This window comes from Metopolophium dirhodum, chromosome 1 (assembly GCF_019925205.1).
Source record: "Metopolophium dirhodum isolate CAU chromosome 1, ASM1992520v1, whole genome shotgun sequence".
Lineage (NCBI taxonomy): Eukaryota > Metazoa > Arthropoda > Insecta > Hemiptera > Aphididae > Metopolophium > Metopolophium dirhodum.
In genome coordinates, this window is record NC_083560.1 from 110252221 (window position 1) to 110275254 (window position 23034).

The 23034-nt window shown below is 30.3% G+C and overlaps 1 protein-coding gene across 1 annotated transcript in view; it reads right to left on the reverse strand.

Annotated features, from left to right (window-relative positions):
* Positions 1-7586, reverse strand: part of LOC132935871 (T-box transcription factor TBX20-like) — a 65922-nt gene extending 58336 nt beyond the window's left edge. The window contains exons 1-2 of the mRNA XM_061002506.1: positions 6584-7586; positions 4145-4421 (exon numbers count right to left, since the gene is read on the reverse strand). Coding sequence (XP_060858489.1) covers positions 4145-4421; positions 6584-6917 — 611 coding nt within the window. The 5' untranslated portion in view covers positions 6918-7586. The remainder of the gene's footprint in view (positions 1-4144; positions 4422-6583) is intronic.
* Positions 7587-23034: the final 15448 nt, after the last annotated feature.

Below are 23034 nucleotides of genomic sequence, written 5' to 3' on the forward strand. Positions count from 1 at the left end.
AAATTTCTCGACCGTATCGCGTATTATACGGGCAATGTTTAATCAGTGTAAAATGGAAATTATTTAATCGGTTTTAAGGGTGTCGGGCTGATATTTATTAAGGGGCAAAATGCACGCAATTTCTAGTTACGTAGCACGGTGGCCACATACAGACGAATCAAATTAAACCTTTTCAACGATCAATAACCGCGAATTTACAAGAAAAACGAATATGCCTCGTAGAAAAGAGAGATTTTGATTATCATTTTTTATTTGCATCATGAGGTTAATATTATTCAAGTCATATTGGACTCCAATTTTTTAATTAACTTAAAGTAGCTCTAGATAATAAAATGTGATATAATATAGACGTTTATCACAACTTCTGAATTTAAGTCCAAGTCAATCTGTTTAATAGAGTCTTCAACTTTCAACCAAAAAATAATTATTGAAACCTGCTTATTTTGCAGGACATGGAAGTTTTTCTTGTGAGGAAAGTTTTTGTACTAAGATTACGTCGACTCCGACCCCTTTAACTCAATTTAGTCGAAACAATCAAAATATGAAGACACAGCCTCTGTAGTTTTATAATATTTACCTATCGATTATTACAAAATCATAAACTATTATTGGTTTTCACAAACATTAATATGTTATTGGTTATTACCTGCCTTGGTAATGGCTGCCTTAACTTAAAACTTTTTTCTTTTAGTTATCCATTTATGTTTTTACTCCACATAGGTATAGGTAGTGTTTATTACTTATAGTTAGCGACACATATTTTATCTATTGTTTAATAACTATTAGGTAACTGTAAATAATAAATTATGCCAAAATGTAAATTGACCATCTGCGTAAACATATATAATGCAAACATACTAGTAAAAATTGTATTTAACTCAGTGATGTCTATGATCGTAGGTAATATGAAAAATATTTGATTTCAAAAATATTGTATTGATTTTAAAATATTTCGATTTTTAATTTAATGGATTGTCTAAGAAAGATAATATTATGAAATTACTCGGAGGTGTAAAAATGTAATTAAATAATTCTTTAATGCCCAGGTGTTATATTTATAAACATATTGCTGCCGACATAATATATTATAATATATTATCATGTGTTTCTGTATTGTATACCAGCAAACGGAGGTCATAGATCCGATCTATAAACATGCGTGAGAGCCGGCGAACAATAGAAGATTATACATATTATATAATATACGACACGGTTCAGTTGAATACAATAAGATATAACAATAATAACATGCATGGGCACCGAAATCATTATTACTTATAAGTTGTAATTATTAAATGGTATAAATGTGCATTTGGCACGTTGTCGAAAAACTTTTGCGTGAACACAAAGTTTTCGACGACACCGCTGTGATATGATCTCGCAATACTTTGGAATCAACAATAAACGGATATTGGACCGATAATTTTAATAGTTATGATGGCTTCTTTTTTTTTTAATTGTATTTGATTTTATATCAAAAAAGTTACAACGATGTACTGAACTAGTTGCATGCCTAATAATAACGGCGTCTGATCGTTTTTTGTTTTGTTTATTTAGCGTACACGACCGCACGATAATGATTTTAATGTCGAGACATAATCAATATTGCTACAAGAACATAAATAATGAGGAAAGGAGATCACGTGTTCAAATAATTAGAGATAATACGTATTATTATATTATACTAATTTATGCGATTTTTCCGAAAATATTATTACGCCAACACTTTATTGCCATCACATCATCATAAATTTAATATTCATATTATTTTATCACAGAATAATATTGTTTATTCAATCTATGATATTATTATTATTATGACTTTTCGTAGTATGACATTACATCGATAATAATTATTTTTACGGATATTGAGGTCGTAAAAGATAACCAAAAATTGCGCGCGTTATCTATATTATACTTTATTGATTTTATGTGAAATGTCCTCGATGGTCGTTTATGCGGTTAATTTTCATTTCATCTCGATAATAATTGATTCGGAGTATGAAGAATATTATAATATAAAACAAAACAAAATGAAATGAAATGTTCCTACGATAAAGAAACTATGGTAATTAAAAATATATTGTATTCAATTTGTATAGTATAATTGTTGAACGATTATACTATTGAATTGCGTATTCGATTTAGTTCGATATTAGTCAATTGATTTTTATCTTGTGCCTATCTAGTTTAGACTTAATTTCGGTTAACTTTTATATTTAATTGTAATTTTTGTTATTTAATATTTTATTCGGCACTTCAAATGTTTACTATCGAAAATCAAAATGTTGATATTATAATAGGTACACCAACTACAAGGCTAATATGTATTGTGTTTATTTATACAAAATATATGAATTTCTTGGTTGTTAAAAAAAAATCATGATTATATTAATATATTAATATATGATATATAATAATTAAAACAAACCACAGACATTTTAACCCTTGACAGACATATCTGTATCTGTATATGTGTATCACGTATTGGTCATACTCATACACTTGTATAAAATGAATTTGTCGTATATAGTCTATACACTTGCAAGATCAGCTACTTTACCTTTGATTTTTTTGATTTTACTCTTCAAAACATTTTAATATGACGATTTTTAATTTTTAGGTATTTTAATAAGCTTTTTTTCGGATTTAGGGTTGTAAAATCGATCTTATGTAGGTAGTTAGGTAAATTCAAATTTTTTTCTCAAAATGCTTATTTTTCACTAAATCAAAATTGAAAATAGAATACATCTACCTACATTTTATATGTTGCGCGGGATAGACAAATACATAAAATCACAGCTCCCAATCCCCTTAATCTTTGTGTCATCTATTATACCTACCTAATATATTGTATAATATTATAATAGAAATATGTATTCTATCAATACTCAATACTCACAGTTAATGGGTCATACACGCATATTTACACGAATGGTTATTAAATCCATTTGTTTTTTAAGTAAGGTAAAAATAATCGTTTCAAGCTTATTAATGAGTTAATGAAATAAAAAATAAACTTTATTGCACCTGAAAACACGAATGGTATTATAGGAACATTTCAGCGTGACAAAGCCGTTTTTAACGACTTTGAAAATTGAATACTGTAAATCTGTTTACCTATCACTCGAATAGCTAAAATAGCAATTTAGGTATATATCGATTATAAATATTTTATTTTATGGTGTATTAAAAATTATAAGACAGTTTTAACAACTATTGCGAGATGTAACGAAATTATACTAAAAAGTATACCTACAACTTATTGAATGAATAATTTTCGTTTGAATATTGTTTATTAACTTACAATTGTTATATTGTATTTAAATAATAAATATTTTTTTATAAAATATTTCAATTTTAAGGCAAAGTGCTTCAAATGTATAGGCAAACATATAAAATGGTTTTACACTTTTAAAAGCTTCAATAATTTCATAATAAATACCGTTAAAAATCAAATGAAAATCCAACTCGTGTTGTCAAATTAAAGTGTCATTAGCATTCAACTTGTGTGGTAAAACGTTTAGGATAATTCAATTCTATCTACAGAAATATTTAATGATGTTGGTACTCGTCGGACGTAATGTTTATCTCATATTTTCCCACTAGAAATAAAAAAATAAAAATGTTTTTTTGTCAAATATTTAATGTACCTAATATTTTATGTGAATTATATTATAATATATATTGATGTATACAATACGAGAATAAGACGTTTGTAATTGAATTGAATTTAAATAAATATGTTCCGATTCTAAGTAAACTCGTTTATATAGGTAGATACATTTTAAGATTTTTTACTTTTTTAAAACCGAACCACAAGAACTGCTGGGAAGTACTTAACATATAACTTATTTTTATCCGCTGCAGGCGTTGAGGTCGCTTTTATGTGAAATATACACTTTATGCCTATGTGGGTTTTCCGAGGCCCTTTACGCGTATGATTTTAATCATTAATGTTTCACCAGTAGAATGATAATCAAAAATAATAAATACAATAATTATACGCTAAATGTTTAGGTGACGTGTATGCAGCCAAGTGGTATAATACAATAATATTTATGCCTATAATATTATACTCGTTTACTGACCTGCCCGTTTGATATTATGATGTCTATAACACTATAATATATTGTTTACTGACCTGCCCGTTTTCGTGATGATCATCTCAGTACCCAGCTCGTTGAACTTGTCCCACAGGTCTTTGGTCTCCAGCCGACAGCTGACGTGCTGCAGCTCTTCCGAGTTGCACCGTTCCTCGAGTACCGGATCCGACGACGCGGTGGTCGCCGCAATCGACGGCGGCGGCGGACTGGACGTAGACGACGATATGACAATCTCGTCGGCCGGCGAGGCCCGGGACGACCGGACTGTGACCATCGTGTCGCTGCTCAGGCGCCTTTTCCTCAGCGGTTTTCCGTCTGCAAAAGCCGGCACGAGAAATGAAACAAAAAAATTAATCATTTTCATTTTCTCGTTTACCGCATACTAAGCGTACCTACACGCGTATATTATTTTATATTATATCGGTGCCCCGCCCCCCCCGGGTCCAGACCTTCCTAACCCCTAACCCCCCCCCCCCACCACCGCCTTCGTGATCGAGTAAATAGGAGTACCGAATTTACATGCAGCGATAGACGAAAAATATCGATTTAGCTGAACACAAAACGACTTGTATTAAGATCTTTTCTTATTTGAGTCCATTCAAGAAAATATTATTAGGTAGGTACATACCAATAATTAGTTAGTACTGTGACAATATTTAACTAATTATTCAACGGCTATAGCTCTATAGATAGTAAAGTAAAATATTTTCGAGTTTAAGATCGAAATTTTCAGATTGACCGATATAACAGGATTTCAAATGTTGGTTCATCGTTTAATGAAGAAAAACTTTTACAATTCTATGATAGTTCTATCTATTGACACGATTACTTTTATGAAATCATTATTTTAATGCTATCAAAAAGTGCTATTGAAGTTTGAAATACCTAATAAATGTAGTCTTACATTTTTTATATGATTGCAATTATTAGTCCACTCATCCCCTATTACATCGTGATATGTGTAGATATTCTACCGATTAAACGAATAAAAAGTTATTAACTTTATAGAACAGACTGTACCTAATTCAAAATCAATAATAATTGCTCTTCATGACTCAATATTTAGTCAATAAACTGTTATTAATAGATAGTCAGTGTAAATGTGAACGTAGACCCAGAAGAAGTAGTAACTTGTAAATATATTGGGTACTTCAAAATAGATATTTTTATTTTTCAATTGAAAACCAAGCGTGATAACTTTTATTGTTGATTTGATTAAAATTAATTTTATACAAATATAATATAATGATTATTGTACTTAATACATGGTAGTTATAATATTATATAAACTTAGTATGTTTATTATACATTAACGAGCGTGTTGGCCATTGGTTCTTTTTTTTTTTTATCAAATTGTTCAACACGTTTTCGTCAAAAATGTCAAATTATTCATACAAGCTACAGAAATAGAATAATATAAAATGCAAACTGAATATTATAATATATTAATATAATATTATGTGGTATGTACTTGTATATTAATTTGTATTTCAAACAATAGGTAGGTATGCGGTAAGGTTAGGTCGGTTGTGTGAGAGGTGTATAATTTGTGTAAATTTAAACAAAACCCATATAACATAATGTTATATTGTACGAATTGTATAAATATTTTCTTTTTTAAGTTGTTCATTATTTTTATTGATCATATTATTAATCTATATCTACAAATTTTGACGGGTTACAGTAATATATTATTCGGTTATGAAAGTGAATCGATAAAAATAATATCATACAATCGATGAGTAGTCTAAAGTCTATTGAAATATCATAAAAATCGTCATGGGTACCTCCTAATCGTTATGACACATAGTAAACAAATCAGTCAGTTAAATCATCGTCTTTATATAGCATAATATCAATAACATAAATAATGGTTTAATTACGATAGTCAATTACACTATATTATATCATACCTATGGCAAGTACCTATAAACAATATTGTTTAACTAGTACATAATATGTACTATACATAATTGATATCAAAACCAAACATAGGTACTTATATGCGTCATGACATTCGAATCAATACTGAAACTTTTTTTATCTATAACATAAGTACGAGTGGACAGCACGTAGAAATATTATAATGAAATGTTATCGACTTTGAGGAGTCATCGAGTGTATTGAGCTTTGTACTATTTGTACTATTCAAAATAGCATTTGTAAATGCAAACATGACAAGAAAAAAAACTAAAATTTAAATTTCCCGCGCTAGACTTCCTGGACGACGACCATGGTGTACGCGTGAAGCCGGCTTACCGCGACTCGTGTACTTGACGATTATTCGCCATGTAAAGTTGTACTTGTAAGTTATAGGTACGACAAATAATAATGATAAAATACGCCTATTGTTCGAATACAGCATTAATAATAATATACAATATTTACACATTAAAATATACAATATAAGACACTTTTTAGGTATATTATGTACATTATAATATTGTATTTTATACAACCGTCCGACATTTCCTCACCTTCGTCGTCGTCAGTGGCGGCGGCGGCAACGGTTTGATGGTGACGGCGGCGGTGGTGGTTGTGATGGTGGTGATGCATGTGGTGACGGCGCTGGTCCCGGTCGTCACCGTCATCCGGCGGCGATGGTGTGGACAACGAGGACGAGGACGACTGTTCGTCTGCCGTGGCCGTCGCAGTTGCTGCGGTAGGCCGTTTTCCCGCCATCGCAGCGGCCGCCGCTACGGCAGCAGCCGCGGCCACAGCACCCTGGTCGCGTCGCGCCAGAATGGCGGCCACCGAAAAGTCCGTGGCGCACGGCCGCATAGTAAAGTTCTGTTCCATTGCAGGCACCATATACCTATGCGCCCAACTCCGCGGCCGTATCGCAATGTCTGAAACGGTCCTTCCGCCTCCTACTATTATACTGTGGTTGCGGTAGTCACAAGGGGATACCGAACCGATCTGGTACGTGGTAAACGGTTTGAACACGACGATGACGACGACAACAGTGTAATATCGAATGAGTTTATCGCGTACAACGATCGAAAGCCGCGACAATGGAATAATAGAATTATTATCGTCTATGCAAAAATGACAACAACAACAACAACAACACTATTGTCTCGCGTGTGTATCATATTATTATTATTACAATAATTATTTTGTGTTGATCAATGTTAAAATAATTATTATGACGTTATCGTTTTCGCAATATCACACATAATATTACCATAGATAATGTTAAATAACATTGACGATGATGAGATGTCTACTGACTTTTGTCGCAGGCGCTTACCAACACACAATGTAAACGCATATTATAATGTTCAATAGGAATTATAATATTATTGTGTGTGCGCGCGCGGAATTTGGTGAAACGCGTGTTAATGCGGCCGACGGACGATAAAAACGGACGCACACGCGCCGCGGGTGACAATCGACGAACCGGCGACCGGTCTCGTGTATGAGTGAGCCGGCCGTCGCCGTCGTCGCAGTCGCAGTTGCAATCGTCGTCGTGGTCGGCGGCGGCGGCGGCGGCGGCGTGCGTCGTACGTTACGCTCGGTGCGTGTTCGTAAATGCGCTCGTGTGCGAGCGTGTGTGTGTGTGTGTTTGCTCGTGTCTGTGCGTATGTGTGCACTCGTATGTTTGTGTTTGTGTGCTTGTATTTGTGTGTATGTGCTTGTTTATGTGTGCGCGTGTGTGTGTGTGTGTGGTTCCCCACTCCGCCGCCGGTCGGCACAATGGGTTTTTCTGTTACGCCCCGGACCACTCCTCCGGGGACCATAGACCGCGGTGAATGGGCGGCGCGAAAACTCCACCACCTCCTCATCCTCCTCCACCTCCTCCTCCTCACACCGTACGCCGACACCTCATCCACTACCGGCGGGACGTAGTCATCCACGGAACCCGCCGACCGTTCGACACTAGCACGCCGCGCACGCCGTCGCCGCTAATAACATCGATCAAACGATTATCAAACCGCAATGAAAGCGATTATATTACTATTATTATTATTATTATTGTGTGCACCGTGTACGGGGACGCGTAGCAGTGACGATAAAAAAATAACACATCGCCGCCACTAAACACACTACCGTTTAATAGATAGGTAAACGCTGCGCGCGTATAAAATATTTTATAGGCGCTTTTCGTGAGCGCCGGCTGTGTCTACTTGACACCCACATGACGAGAGGGGGGGGGGCACCTCCAATGTCACCTTCTTGAAAATTGTTTTAAAATGTATCTTTAAATATTATAATAAAGACCGCATATAGTAATAATCGCTTAGCACCCCCGAATTTTTATTGATTATAATATTATATGTCATAGGCTTATGGTATTTGGATACATTGATTTCTAAGACTTTATCATCTCCATTATAATAATAATATATTATAGTATGGATAATTTTTTATATTAAGATTAATATGCTAGACCCTGCAGTATTACCCTGTCCGATACTAAAATTTTGTACATTTTTACAAACATTAGATATCACTTAAGACTGTGAGAAATACCAAATAGTGATTCCATAAGTGAAGAAAAGGAAAGTTTATTAAAAATGTGTTACCATTCCAGTAGTTACCTATTAGTTGAACGTTTTAAAAATTGAGTTTAATCAAAACAAAGTTACATAGTACAATGCAACAAGTAGAAGACAGATGAACCATACACAAATTTTCATTCAACACAATTTAGCTATAACAATATATAAATATTGATGATATGATTCAACAATTTAAAATATTATAACTCCCTACAAGATAAGAATGATAGGTACTATAGAATCTAGATAATAAGAATATAATACGTATATTATAATGTATGACTTTTTGTTTTTATAGTATTGACAATGTGATTAATTTTACATGTACCTATGATGTGTTAACTTTAATGATTAACAATGAGAATATAAGTACTTATAGGTAAAGCTTAAGTGTGATATTTTTATACTTATTACATTTTCTATAAGATTGTTTGATAAATATTATATAAATGACGTTAACTTATACTTGGTTCCTACTTAACACTTCTCCTAAAAAATATTTCCACAGGCACCGGTGATGTTGATAAAATAAAATTCTTGCCCTCGCTCCAGGCATTAAGATCTGTGCACACCTATGGATGTTTGGATGCATAAACAAAAGATTGCATTGGTTGGAATACTTTTTCAATTTAGCAAATTCTTGACAGAAGTAAACTGTTAAAAATATTAGATTTATGCTCCGACCAATGCAAAGTAAACTTCTTTACCAAATCAAGAATCTTCACATTATTAAAATCGAACCTATATAGAAGTACTTTTTGTCAGTTTCTAAGATCGTTTTGATAAAAAATTGATAGAGATTGCATGGATTTTAATAAGTTAGTCTAATGAAGGTGTATGATTAGAGGGAATTATGGGGGGCAAAGCCCCCATGGATCACTTTAGTCGACTTAAATCTAGCTAGCACTCCCCATAAATTTAACCCAAATTACGCCTATATGAGCCCAATAGTTATAATAATTTACTCTTCAGGGGTAAATATCTAGCTTTGCCTTTTTACACTTATATGGCTATACTCTATAGCTAACCTAGGTACCTATGTATATATAGTTATATTATATTATAATCCCAGTACATAGCTATAACAACTCATCTCTCCATTTTCAAAATGTTCAATAACTTTTCAAATAAAGAGTGCCAAATATCAAATACTCTAAATGGCATTCATACAGTTCAGATGTAGTTTTTTGTATTTTAATATGATATGAATATATGATACAGTAGCGGTATTAACTATAATATAGTTACTATATCATTGAAACCTAATATTTATCTAACATAAAATATACCATTAAAAAAAAAATATCTAATTTAAATTTGAAGTATTAAACTTATCGTTTCTGAGTATATTATCATACTTAAATAATTATATTAGGTACTTAAATTTAAGTCTAATAAAATCGAAATAATATTTATTATTCTAAGAAGAATAACTATTCTAATCACTAGAGTTTTGCCTATATTGAGATTCTGTTATCAGTTATCTCAATTATTTTTATGTATCGATCGATGCAACCTAAAACAATTCTAAAAAAACATATTATATTTCTTTATAGGTTTAGTGTATAATATTATTTCATAATAATTGGCATAACAGCTATAATAATTATAATAATTATTGATTTCTATGAATGCGTGTACTCAATTTTTTTTTTTGTCAGAAATAATTGATAAAAAAAACATATTCATAAAATTATAGAGTAAATATAGTATTGTATGTATCATCGTTCACAGTCCTTGGGCCTCTCATAACTTCCCTGAATGATGGTATAAACATACTTATTCTTATAAATTTAGGTATTTTGCCAAAATGTAGGTACCGCCTATCCATAATGTACCACGAAATACGGAATTCCGAAATAGCTGCAAGCTATATTATACGCTGGCACTCGACTATATAATATTTATAAAATCACTTTCCACTATATAGTGGGTAGTTCCTCGAGAGTGATCACCAGCACATTTAGAAATATATTGTGTAAAGTGTGAACTGTGTGTCAAACTCCAAATTCAATAATTTGAACTCATGCCAGTAATTTGGAACAATTTTTCGGAGGAAATGCATTTTGACAACATAAATCCGCATGAATCCATACTGACTTTTTTAAAAACATATAGGTACCTACCTACTTGAACCAAAGGAAACCCTAGGAATCAAGCGACCACTTGATTATTTCTAATAAGTTATACAAGTTTCGGAGTAGGTATGACAGTCGACCGTGAAATAGATGACAAAAATAATAATAGTTTTGATGTCAAAAAAATAAATAGGTACACCCACCTACGTATTAAGTAAATAAAAAAAATGATTTTATATTTATTTTATGTTATCAGCAGCGTAGACTTAATTTTTCATCAGAAAATCATTATAACCCACTAAAAATAGTTGTAAACAAAATCCAAATAAGAAAATAGAAATTACGAGATCATATTATGACCTACCTACTGAATATTTTACAAACACATACAGTCAGTATCACATACAGGGGTCAGTGCGCCTAAAACTGATTACCAATATGAACGCAACATGTTAATTAAATAATTTTTCATCATATTTGAAGTATATAGGTATAAATTATATAGGTATGAATAATTAGACAATTTATTTATTTAAAGCATCCCCTGACTTAAATACTTAAATGCCATACAAGTCTGGAAATCCTTCCCAACTATAAAAAAAAAATTTAAAAAAACGCCTCTGACCCCGTCATATACCTAAAACATATGTGTTTAGAGTTGAAAAAAACTATAATGAAAATAAAAATTGAACGTTTGCTTTATATATTTAATGAATTAATAGTGGGCCAATGTGGTCCCCTATATATAAACACGTTTTAGTGTCCGGTGGTAATTTGTTTATTTCAGTTTAATAAACCATCAAATTGATGTTTACAATTCATACATCAAATGTATGTATAAAATATATAATATAAATAACAAATAATAGGTACTGTATTTTATAATGTATGATGTAACATCTACATCTATACTTAAATGGCCAACGTTTGCTAATACTAATAGCTATAAGTTATAATACGAATTGGAGAACTTTTGAATTTTGAGTAGATTGCACAACAATAACACACAAAAGTATAGTTATTACCTAATGTATATTATTATGGATATGAGATTATACTATATATATTATCCCGTCAAAAAATGCATACATATAATATTAAACAGCATATTCAGATAATAACACATGCAGGTAGGTTGGTTTACTACTGTTTGCAATAGGTATACTCGAATTGTAAGTACTTATATTAAATAGTAAATATATTATATAATATTACATAGGTAAACATAATATATAAATAGTAAATAATGAGAAACAAATAATATCTAAACACTAAACAAAAACCGTTTTTTATAGTTAACATAATTACTATGATTTCTCACATTTGATGTTCAAATGAACAAGTGGGGAGGAAGAGCTTCATGTATTTATTTTTTGTTCTTGTTAAATTACTCGCAAAAATAATCGTTATAGCGCCAGTGACATAATGTTTTAGCCGGGGGAGTTTTAGGGTTGCTAAAACTTTTACTGCTTGTGAAATTTATTCGGTTGTGCAGTATTATACTATTGCCCATCATTAGTATATACGATACATTAAAAAATATTATAAGAAACTTAACCCATTAAAATCAAAGAACTGCATGAACGAGTCCATTTAATTATTTATTTAAAAATTAATTACTATCTACAGTGTACAGAATACAGAAATGAGACACCACACAGTGTAAAGCTACTATTATATAGTCTACAGCAAATATTATAAAAAACAACATAATAAAAAAGTATACCTATTCAAATTTTTTTTAGTTTTTAATTTGTATGTAGGTGCAAAACTACGATGTATCTACTAATGTACAATTCACTAGACAAATATGAATTTCGTTCACGTCCACACTCCATTTATAAAAAAATGAGGGTCGTTCACTGAACGTGAACGCAATGAACCGGGCGTTCACGGACCCATTTTTTCAAACACTTTTGTGTCTACATTTAATTATTTAACAACTTTAGAAATCACAATATGCAAATACGAAATATGCAATACTTAAAATTTTCGAAATTGTAATATTAAGGAAGAAAATCAATCTTGAGATACCTGGTACCTAAATAAAAATCTTTCTGATTTTAAAACAGCATTCGTAGTTGACCTAACTTATTTGGCTACGACAAATTATAGGAATTCTAAACTCCTTTATTTATGCAGTTTTAATATTTTAGAAAATGCTAGCTTTCAGTACGAGTAATCAATATGACACGTATATAAAGAATTTTCATTGAGGGTCTGTGGAAAGATTGTTGTATGGTAACCTATGCCTTCCTAATAATTTTACAAAAAATATTTATTAAATTCAAAATGTTATTGGTTAGCTATACCTAATAGGTGCCGACTCACTATAATTATAATATTATAAATTTCAGTTTTTGAATTTTCTGTAAATTCAAATAAAACAAATACCTACAATACCCCTAAAGGTACTATCATACACTTAGCTTTATTTATTAAATAGTGAAAATAAGACTATTGTTATTTGTAAATTTTAATACTAATTCCTAATATTTACTTGGTTACTTGCTATATTCCTATCATTGTTATTCGATTTACATCGGTCACACCCTTACACTAACAGAAGCTTGTAGGACTATCTAATTCTGTCATTCCAAGCGAAATTCATACAAATATTATGGATTCTTGACACTCTTCTCCAGGTTTTCGACTTGAGTGTTTCGTAACAATAAAATCCGAGGTTGGTCGTAAGAGAAATACGCTCTCATGGTATATAATGTGTATTATTATAATAATATTATATCGCCACTCGAACGAGAATCACCAAACGTAGGTACAGCCGGCACGCGTTCCTGCGGAGCTCACCCCAGCGAATATAATATAATATATAATAACACTATATAATATAATATTATTATTATACAGTTCAATATATTTCAATATAACAATGTACGTACCCTCCTATATGAGATCGCGGTGTTTTTCAGCGGGGGTGGTTTGTTGTCGTTTGTCCGGACAGCTCGCCACTTGGCCAAGTGATACACGATCTCTTTCCGCGAAAAACCGAGTCGTACGCAAACGCGTTATTGTGGATATTATAATATTATACAATAACGCACGTGTGTTGGATTATAAGTTGTCGTCGTAAAATCGCAATGGGCAAAATAAATGAACGATCGTTTTCTGGTCGACCACCACGCGGACACGGGTTAGAGAATAATAATATTCGCGTTACGTTAAAAAAAAACATATTATTATTATAATAATAATATCATATTGTATATTATATTTATAAGCTATTATAAAGGTAATGTGTCGCGTGCGTATTCATCAGTCTTGACAATAATATAGTCATAATCTTGGGGGAGGGGTAGTAGTCCCCTGACACTTTATAGTTTGAGCAAACATATTGTTTTGCTAACCTAACCTAACCTAACCTCCCCATATTTCATACTCTAATTCATTGAATATTACAACGAAATTTCTTGAGCTTGAATATAATTTGTGCAATTGATTACTACAATATTTACATTGTTATAAAAGGAAACTATTATTTACCGTGGTCGATGGGACGAAGATACCATCTTAAATAATTACGGTATAAGAGCCACTATCGTCTGACGAACACACACGCACATATATATTATATAGAATGGATAGGGGCATTGCATTATTTTAGAACGTTACGTTATGTCAGTGTCACTGACATTTTTACGCGTTTACTCCCATGATTCAAGCGCAGAGCAGAGCTTTCCAAGAGAAGTTTTCGCTTCAAAAATAATATTAATTTTTTATTGTTTGAATAAAAATATATACTAATATTATACTACTAAGTATTATGTTGTGAAAGCAATATAGCATTACATATTATTACTCGTGATATCGTTTATTATTTTCAAGTATAACAAATGATGTATATATATTATAGATAACGTTTGATAATAATATCTTAATACTATCTTAATACTACACTTCGTTGGCCGTAAAAATTACAGCTTTAAAAAAAATTGTGATTGTTCAACTTCTTTTGGGTGCAACTCAGCTGACTCCCTAGTAGGCAATCCGACTAATATCTACTAATTATTTCTCCTATATACCTATAAGTTATAACCAATAGCAGCCATTTATAAACAAAAATATCCACCGTAAATATCCAAATCCCCGTTTGAGCATCTCCGTGGGTTGGACCTAGGAGGGTGAAAAGTACTTTACGACCTATTCTCATACCTACCAAATATACAAAAAAAGTCATTAAAATCGGTTGAGCCGTTTCGGAGGAGTGCGACCATAACACCATGACACAAGAGTTTGATATATTAGAAGATATATCAAGTATATCTTATATGTAGATATAAGATTAGCACATGTATTATTTTTATTCAAGCCTGGGCATAAACGAGTTAGTAAGTTAAATTTTAGTTAATTTTAACCTTTTAAATTTAAATTTTCGTTAACTTAATTTTTATCTTAACAGATTTTTATTGATATACACTTAATAAATAACTATGTTACTTTTAATCAAATTCAAATCACGATAATTTATAAATAATTGAATAATAAATATATTACAATTATTATTGATGATACATTATGTTGCATACAAATTTACTTTATTTACTATTTTAAACCATATTACCGGCTATTTATAAATTCAAAAATAAATAAATAAATAACTTTACTTAAATTAGTAAGTTGATTGTAAGTTCCCATGTAACTTTTAATTTAACTGAGTTAAAAGACTTAACTATTAACTATACATGTTTTTAAACATTTTCTATCAACTTGACTTAACTCAATTAAAAATCATCATTAATTTGCCCAGGCTTGTTTTTATTGCTGTAATAGTGTATATTATAGAAACGATTACCTATAAGGCTTTAATAATACATACAATAATTATAAGCTACCTAGGTAATTTAACCGATATGAATTTATAATTCATCGTATATACTGTTAATAACATAATTACAAAATTATAACTTTATTCTATGGTTCTCGAATATGTGTACAGTGTGAACCTATGCTACATACCTACAATAATAGTAATTATCATACTACGTTATAGGTAGATACGCGCGTTAAATGATTTGTTTTGACGGTTAACGTAAATCGTCGGTTACAGTAAGGTCGTGATGATTTTCATAATATAAAATTCTTATGTGATATTTAGTACCTATATGTTTTTACACGTTTCTACAGTTTTATTTATAATATTATGTCATAATTCACTTTCTTCTCATTTTTATAAAATGTATTTTTTTTTATATATATAATATACCTTGGTACATACACCGCATTATATAAAAATTACAAAGTATAAAACAATATTAATTAGTAATTACTAACTAGTATGCCAATGATTACATTTTAGGCAAGAAGGGAAGTTAATGTTTTTAAAATATTTAAATTACGTTTTTTTTTTTAGAACATTTTTTTGAAAACTCTTATGAAACCTATAGTGCAGTTCGACCATTACCTGCTCTTTGTTAAGTGTTCGACTATTACTTTTTTATAACCCAAGTGCAATTCGACAATTTAAATTAGGTAAAAAGTGCAATTCGACTATTTATATTTTATATATAAAAGAAGTATTAAAGACTACTATGGATATCGTAATAATTATGACATAAAGTTTAATAACTCAAAAACCTCCATAGGTAAAATTTAAATTCAGAGTTACCTGAAATAGAGTACCTATCGTTAGTATCTAACTATAATTTAAAATGTTCATGAAAATCATATGATCAATAATATAAGTACCTATAATAAAAAAGCTAGCTTTTCATTTGAAAAAAAGAAGTTTGTTTCCTTAAATGGTATAAAAAAAATCTATTGTACGGTCACGAGACTAACGGGCCTAAGTATTTGAAAAATATGTTCCTATAAATATTAAGTATTCTTAAAAATGCCAAGAATCAGAATTTCAATAAATAAATTATTACTAGCTGATCCCGCTGGCACTTCGTTGCCCGTTAAATGTACCAATTCTATATAACTCAAACTTTGTTCAATTCGTTATTTAATATTCGGTGTATGGTGTATGGTGTTCAAAATTTATCTTAACTTTTCTGTTTCCCGGAATAAAAATTCTGATTCGCAGCAGTATTATTAGGTAGGCAATCTACTTGCGGTAGATCGCGGACCCCGTGCTGTTTGTACGTAAGTGTATGATTTAACTCTAAAGTATCAAAATTGTACCAAGTTTGTCATTTTTACTTGATTCCACCTACGGAGGATTAATATAATCAATTAATACAAAAGCCTAACGCAACCGTACTAAAATCCGATGAATAAAAAAAAAACAAATTTAACACTTTTAAACAAAAGCATACTTCTTCCCAGAAGTCTAATCTACACACAAACATTCATTTTTATCTATACTAATATATAAAATGATAGCGTTTGTTTGTATGTTGGGGATAAACTCTGAAACTATTGAACCGATTTCGAAAATTCTTTCACCAATACAAAGTCACATTCTTTGTGAGTGTCATAGGCTAATTTAAAAAGGGAAGTGATCACAATCAATATTTTTGTTTTTTAATGGTTGCTATGGGTTATATATATAGATAAAAATAATTGTATAGACGTTGTTGTTTTTGGCCATGTCGCCAGGTGTGCACTTAAGAGACCATAACTCCGGAACCACTTATCCCACAGCGTACAAACTTCACAGAAACCATCTACATATCAATTTTAATATGTCCTGAAATTTTTATCGAAATCGGTTTGGTGGATCTTGAGTTATAAAATGTATTCAAAATGTACACTTATTTTTATATATATATAGATAAAAGATAAAAGGCCGCATGCTTGTTCATTCACCTTGAATAATACTATACATAAATGAAGGTTCGCACTTATTTTGGTAACTACTACCGTTTTTTTCCTGTACCTTTCAAGTACATCATGCCTTTTTCAAAAGTGATCCGTACACCGAAAATTCCCATTACTGACTTTTTGGACACGCAATCCTGCATTTATAAATAATAAATATTATATTATATTGTATAGACACTTAGACACGGCGATTGAATAAATAATCTGCCGATTCGTATTGGCTACATTATTTTATTTTTATTAAACATTTGAATATATCATATTTATTTCCGCAAAGTAACAACATAAATAACATAATAAGATGTCCGCAATTTTGAATTTAACATTTGTCGGTATAAATCGTCTATCCGAACGACATACGCATTAACTTTTATTTGCTATTCGAATTGTTTTTATTTGCATCAGCAGCAAATCACAATACATATAAAACCATAACATTTGGTTCTCATCAATAACTAGTTTATCCAGTTTGCATAATAACTCTATGTAAATTCGTTTTACCCTATCTTTACGTCGGTCGTTCTACAATTGATTAAAAAAGAGGGGGCAAATATAAAATACACAAAACGCATATATATATTATTAAAAATATATTATGGTACATGTTCGTTTTGTCCAATCCAAAACGGAATAATCATATCGTATTAATCTTAAATACAATAAATTTTACCACGCATAATATTTATTTTCAGATTAAACTATAATATTTCCACTATGTATTATATATTTATAAATGTAGGTTATAATATAATAACCTATAATATATATATATATATATATATATATGCCTGTACAAGTTTAGGGTATGTTTGAGCAAAATGAGACTGAATGTCCGTGCACGTTCGTAAATAATAATACAATATTGTAAAAAGGTTTAAATGGCTATATATAGATACATAATAATATTAAATCAATTACGGTTTTCGTAAATTGTAATCTTTTGTAGCTCATAATATAATTTTATGTTCAATGTTCATTATTTTGATCACGACAAAATCAGTAAATTCGACCACAATCGGTTTTATTAAATGCTGTGATCTTTAGACAAAAATATTTTGACATACAAACGAGCAAGGCTGGGCATTAACGAGTTAAAAGTTAAAATTAAGTTAATTAACTCGTTACTTTTTTTCAAATTTACTTTTAACTTAATAAGTTACTTTTTTTAGAACTAACGTGTTAACTTTAAGTTAATTTTATTCAAAATTATCTACATTTTATTAAGTTAATTTTCATCTAGAGAATAATGCAAATTTTTTAATAAGGTTTTTACTTTGATGTATACTTTTAAATTTCTCCAGTTATTTTCTTGAGTGTAAAGAATAACTATCTAATAAACCATATTATGTGCAAATTATAAAATTTAAATTTTATGCTATAATATTATGTTAAGTAAATTTTTTTTAAAGTTAACTTTTAACTTAACGACTTAACGAAAAAAGTATGAGTAACTTTTAACTTAACTTTATTATTTTAAAATAACTTAGCTTAACGGGTTAAAAAAAATCGTTAACTAGCCCAGTCTAAAAAATTCTGAGGTTCTGTTAATGAACGTTAATCTGTTAATCCTCTTCACGCGATCCATGTTTGTGTATACTTTTCTATATGTTATCCTTATTACTTATTATTTTTATTTTGTAAACAGATTGAATACATTAAAAAAAAACACGCCAAGCCTTGCAAACGAGTGTGAAAAGACGGACCAAACATAATACTAAGTGAATGTGCATAGGTATCAGAAACGACACGTTCAGGAAGTGTTGTTTGAAACTGTTAAAAAAAAAATAGTTTTAAACACTTTATTAGATAATGGACATAAAATTATTATACCATTATGGCATTATGATTATCGTCACAGATCGGTAGTTGTTACTAACGAATAACGTCACGGCGATAACCGGATAACTAGTATAAAATATTTATTATAATAGATCCATTATAGAAATCGAGATAGGTAATAATACAAACATGTGTGAGAGTGTAGTAGTTGTCCTATGGGTGGTCATGATGGATTGACAACACGTGAACTTCGATAGTCGAGATAACAATAAAAGTACCCAATTTTACGATACAACGTTTTGTTTTTTACACACCGCTAAACAAATTAATCATTATTATTACGTTGAACGTAATATTATCAAATAACGTAAATTATTTTTGAAAATATTGTAGACGAGACCGCAAACGTCACGAGGACAAAAACATAATAGGTACTTTACAAATAACCGAGTTCTTATAATATTATATTATATTCGACAATAATTTACATATTTTACTGTATCCAGTATCCCTTTATAGCTTATTATATACCTACATCTTAATATTTATTATAACTACCAGTGGCGTGGCGAACGTCATTAACTTATGAGGCACAATAATTTATATTAGTAATTATAAATACTTATATATAAATAATTACTTATTTACGTAAATGGTAACTGAGAACGATTGGCTCAGTCTCACTGTCTTAGTTTGTACTTAATAAATTATTTACTATATTTGAAATGCTCCTAGTCTCCAGGACTACCCTTAAAGCTGAGGCACGTGCCTCAAATAAAATCCTTTGTCACACCACTACTGCAGCTTATACCTAATAAACATTATTGAAATATGGTAATTGGTAAAAATAGGTCCTTATAATGTATTATGTCCTTGTGTATTTTTTTTATTAATATACATCATTATACTGCATCAGTACAGAAGAGTGATTTACCAAGCATGCTATTCCCATTTATCATTTAATAATTTATTAATTCAAGTTTTATTTTTTGGAATTTTTAAGCATACTTTTGGGCTAATGTTAAATTACTCATATTGTGTATACCATTTAAGGACTAATATCTTTTGGGCTGCGGCAATACAAACTTTTTAGCCACGCTTTTTATTGTAAATTGTTAATCTGACGCATTTTTTTTTAAATGCTTACATATCTGGTAGAATAATTGATACATTTTGTGTACATTGTTTTATTTAACAATTTACAATTTACAATTTTTACATTGTGTGCATTGTAATCCTTAAAATGGTTTTACATAAAAGTCATAAAATGTAACATAATATGTATCATGTATGTAATATTTAATATAGTACTTATTACACTCAAATTAACCAACAACTTGTCAGTTACGAGAATTCCGAATCACTATACCTATTAAATAATTAAATATTATACTAAAAACATTGACGGACATCAACCATTTTTGTAAATTTCTATAACCACCTTTAGGTACGCACTTTTCTATTACTGCCATACCAATCATGAAATTATATAATATAATATATTACTACATTAGTTACTCGTGTACCTAATTTTTTATATTTGTATATTATGATCTATGCTTCATATTAGTGGTATAAGTTACCCAAATAGGTACTAAAAATATGCCAACGTAAACTTAATTGGTATTTTTTCTAGTGAAATAATATGTCAGTACTCAGTGCCCAATTAATGTCTAAAGCCAATCTAAAATACTATTGTGGCAGTCTACTTACATAATATTATTTTGATACAATTAAAACTTGAAAGAAATAATGTTATAGCTGTAATTCCAGAATATTAAAATGTCACATTACTACTATTAGCATAATATGTATGAATTATTAAGATAGTATTTAATATAATAAGAATTAAAACATTAATTTCTTTCAAATATTATTATTACACTGCCTATATTAATTATATTGCCCATACAGGCGCGCACCTAAGAGTTTTGTTTGTGTGGGGGGGGGGGGGGCTTAAAAATGTTCTTACATTCCTCACAATATTAAACAATATTTTGTATTTATTGTTTTCTGCCGAGGAGAACTGATCATATCCATCGGACGCACTAGGTACCAGGGTCGCATGAAGATTCTATTAGTCGCTTTTCCTTGTTCGGTTCGGCGGCGATGCGGTCCGAACCCTTGGACCCCCACCCACGGATACTGATGGAAACATTCCACTTTTTTTCCGCGTCGATATCCATAGGAGGACTGATCATATCCATCGGACGCACTAGATACCAGGGTCGCAGGACGGTGCTAGTCGCTTCTCCTTGTTCGGTTTTGGCGGCGACGGTACAGTGCCAGTGGTGTCGACGGTTCTCTCGGCGCTGGCAGTAGCTGCTCGTTCTATGGTCATCATTTTTTTGTCATCACGTTCACAGCATACGCTCCTAATACATTATTATCATAGTTAGCCATCAATATTTTTTACAGTGTTTGAAAAACATCGCGCGCATATTTTTCCAGAAAATTGCATTATTCATATTATATTATAGACTATTTTATTAACCACCCGTTTTAGGTACTAATAGAGATCCTAAATTACCAATTTAAATATGGCTACAATATAATTTCATCCTAAAATTCGAAACTTTTGGGCACTATTATAGTTAATATTAAATGTATATTATGTAGGATTTATATGTACATTAAGTATACTCTTTTTATTAAATTTAGAACTTTTAATATAGGCATCACTATAATACAAAATTATAAGTCATATTATATTATATTAAGAATTGAAATAAATGAATTAAAATTGAAAACTATAAAACCGTAATAATAAGTCATAATTGCGTCATTCCAAAAAAAAAATAATGGTAATTTTATATTAAGGAAATTAAATTTGATTTTACATTTTAGATTATCTGCAGAAGCGAAAAAATTAATTGATTTTACACTAATGTGTGGTATTTAGTGTGTGGCTGTACAGTACACGATGAGTATCAAAATAATTCTTCGATCTTCGACATCACTAAGTTATCTGGTGAAAAAGTTAATTTAGTAAGTGCGTCTGAAAGGCAAAAATTGAAAATGTCCATTAGTTGTCAAAAGCGTCGAGAAAAACAAAAAGTATGTCCATGCAAAACCAGTTTTTGACATAATTGATATTGTTTTTTTGGTGTAACTCAAAAACAAATAATCGAAGATACTTGACATTTTCACCAAATGTTTATTTTAGGATTTTCGGTAGGTACATGATAAAATTATGAAAAATATTTTGATTATTGTTAAACTATTTATAGGAATAAGAAATTTTCAATTTTTATTAGTTTTTTTTAAAAAAAATTACTGTCGATAAAAAATTGTACTCTTGGTAAAAAAAAATGAAAATGTAATGTAACGCTTCTCATAAGTTGTTATTAATGTAATTTTATAAAAAGAAAAACGTGTATTCACAATAATTTATATTAGCACTCGAAATTAGCATTTTAATTAATTCATCAAAATCACGAAAATTCGCAAATTATTTTGAGTTACCTACAAAAATTCATAAAAAAATTTCATTCTATATTTATAATTTGAAAATATAAACATGATTCATCAAATTTTTTTCTACCATTAACAAAAAACCATGTTACCCGGAAAATGAAATAAAAATGTTATGAACGTTTGTATTTCAAATTTTTTTGACATTGGAAATTCACTCGTAAACTAACGATTTCTCATGGAAAAATTTTTTTGTTATTAAAAAATGAATAACCGGACGGTCTCTGTGAAAAAGGGCATAAGTCAGTTTTTAAAAATTAAATATCATACTTTTGTTTTGAAAATAATTTTACACCGGATTGACTAGTG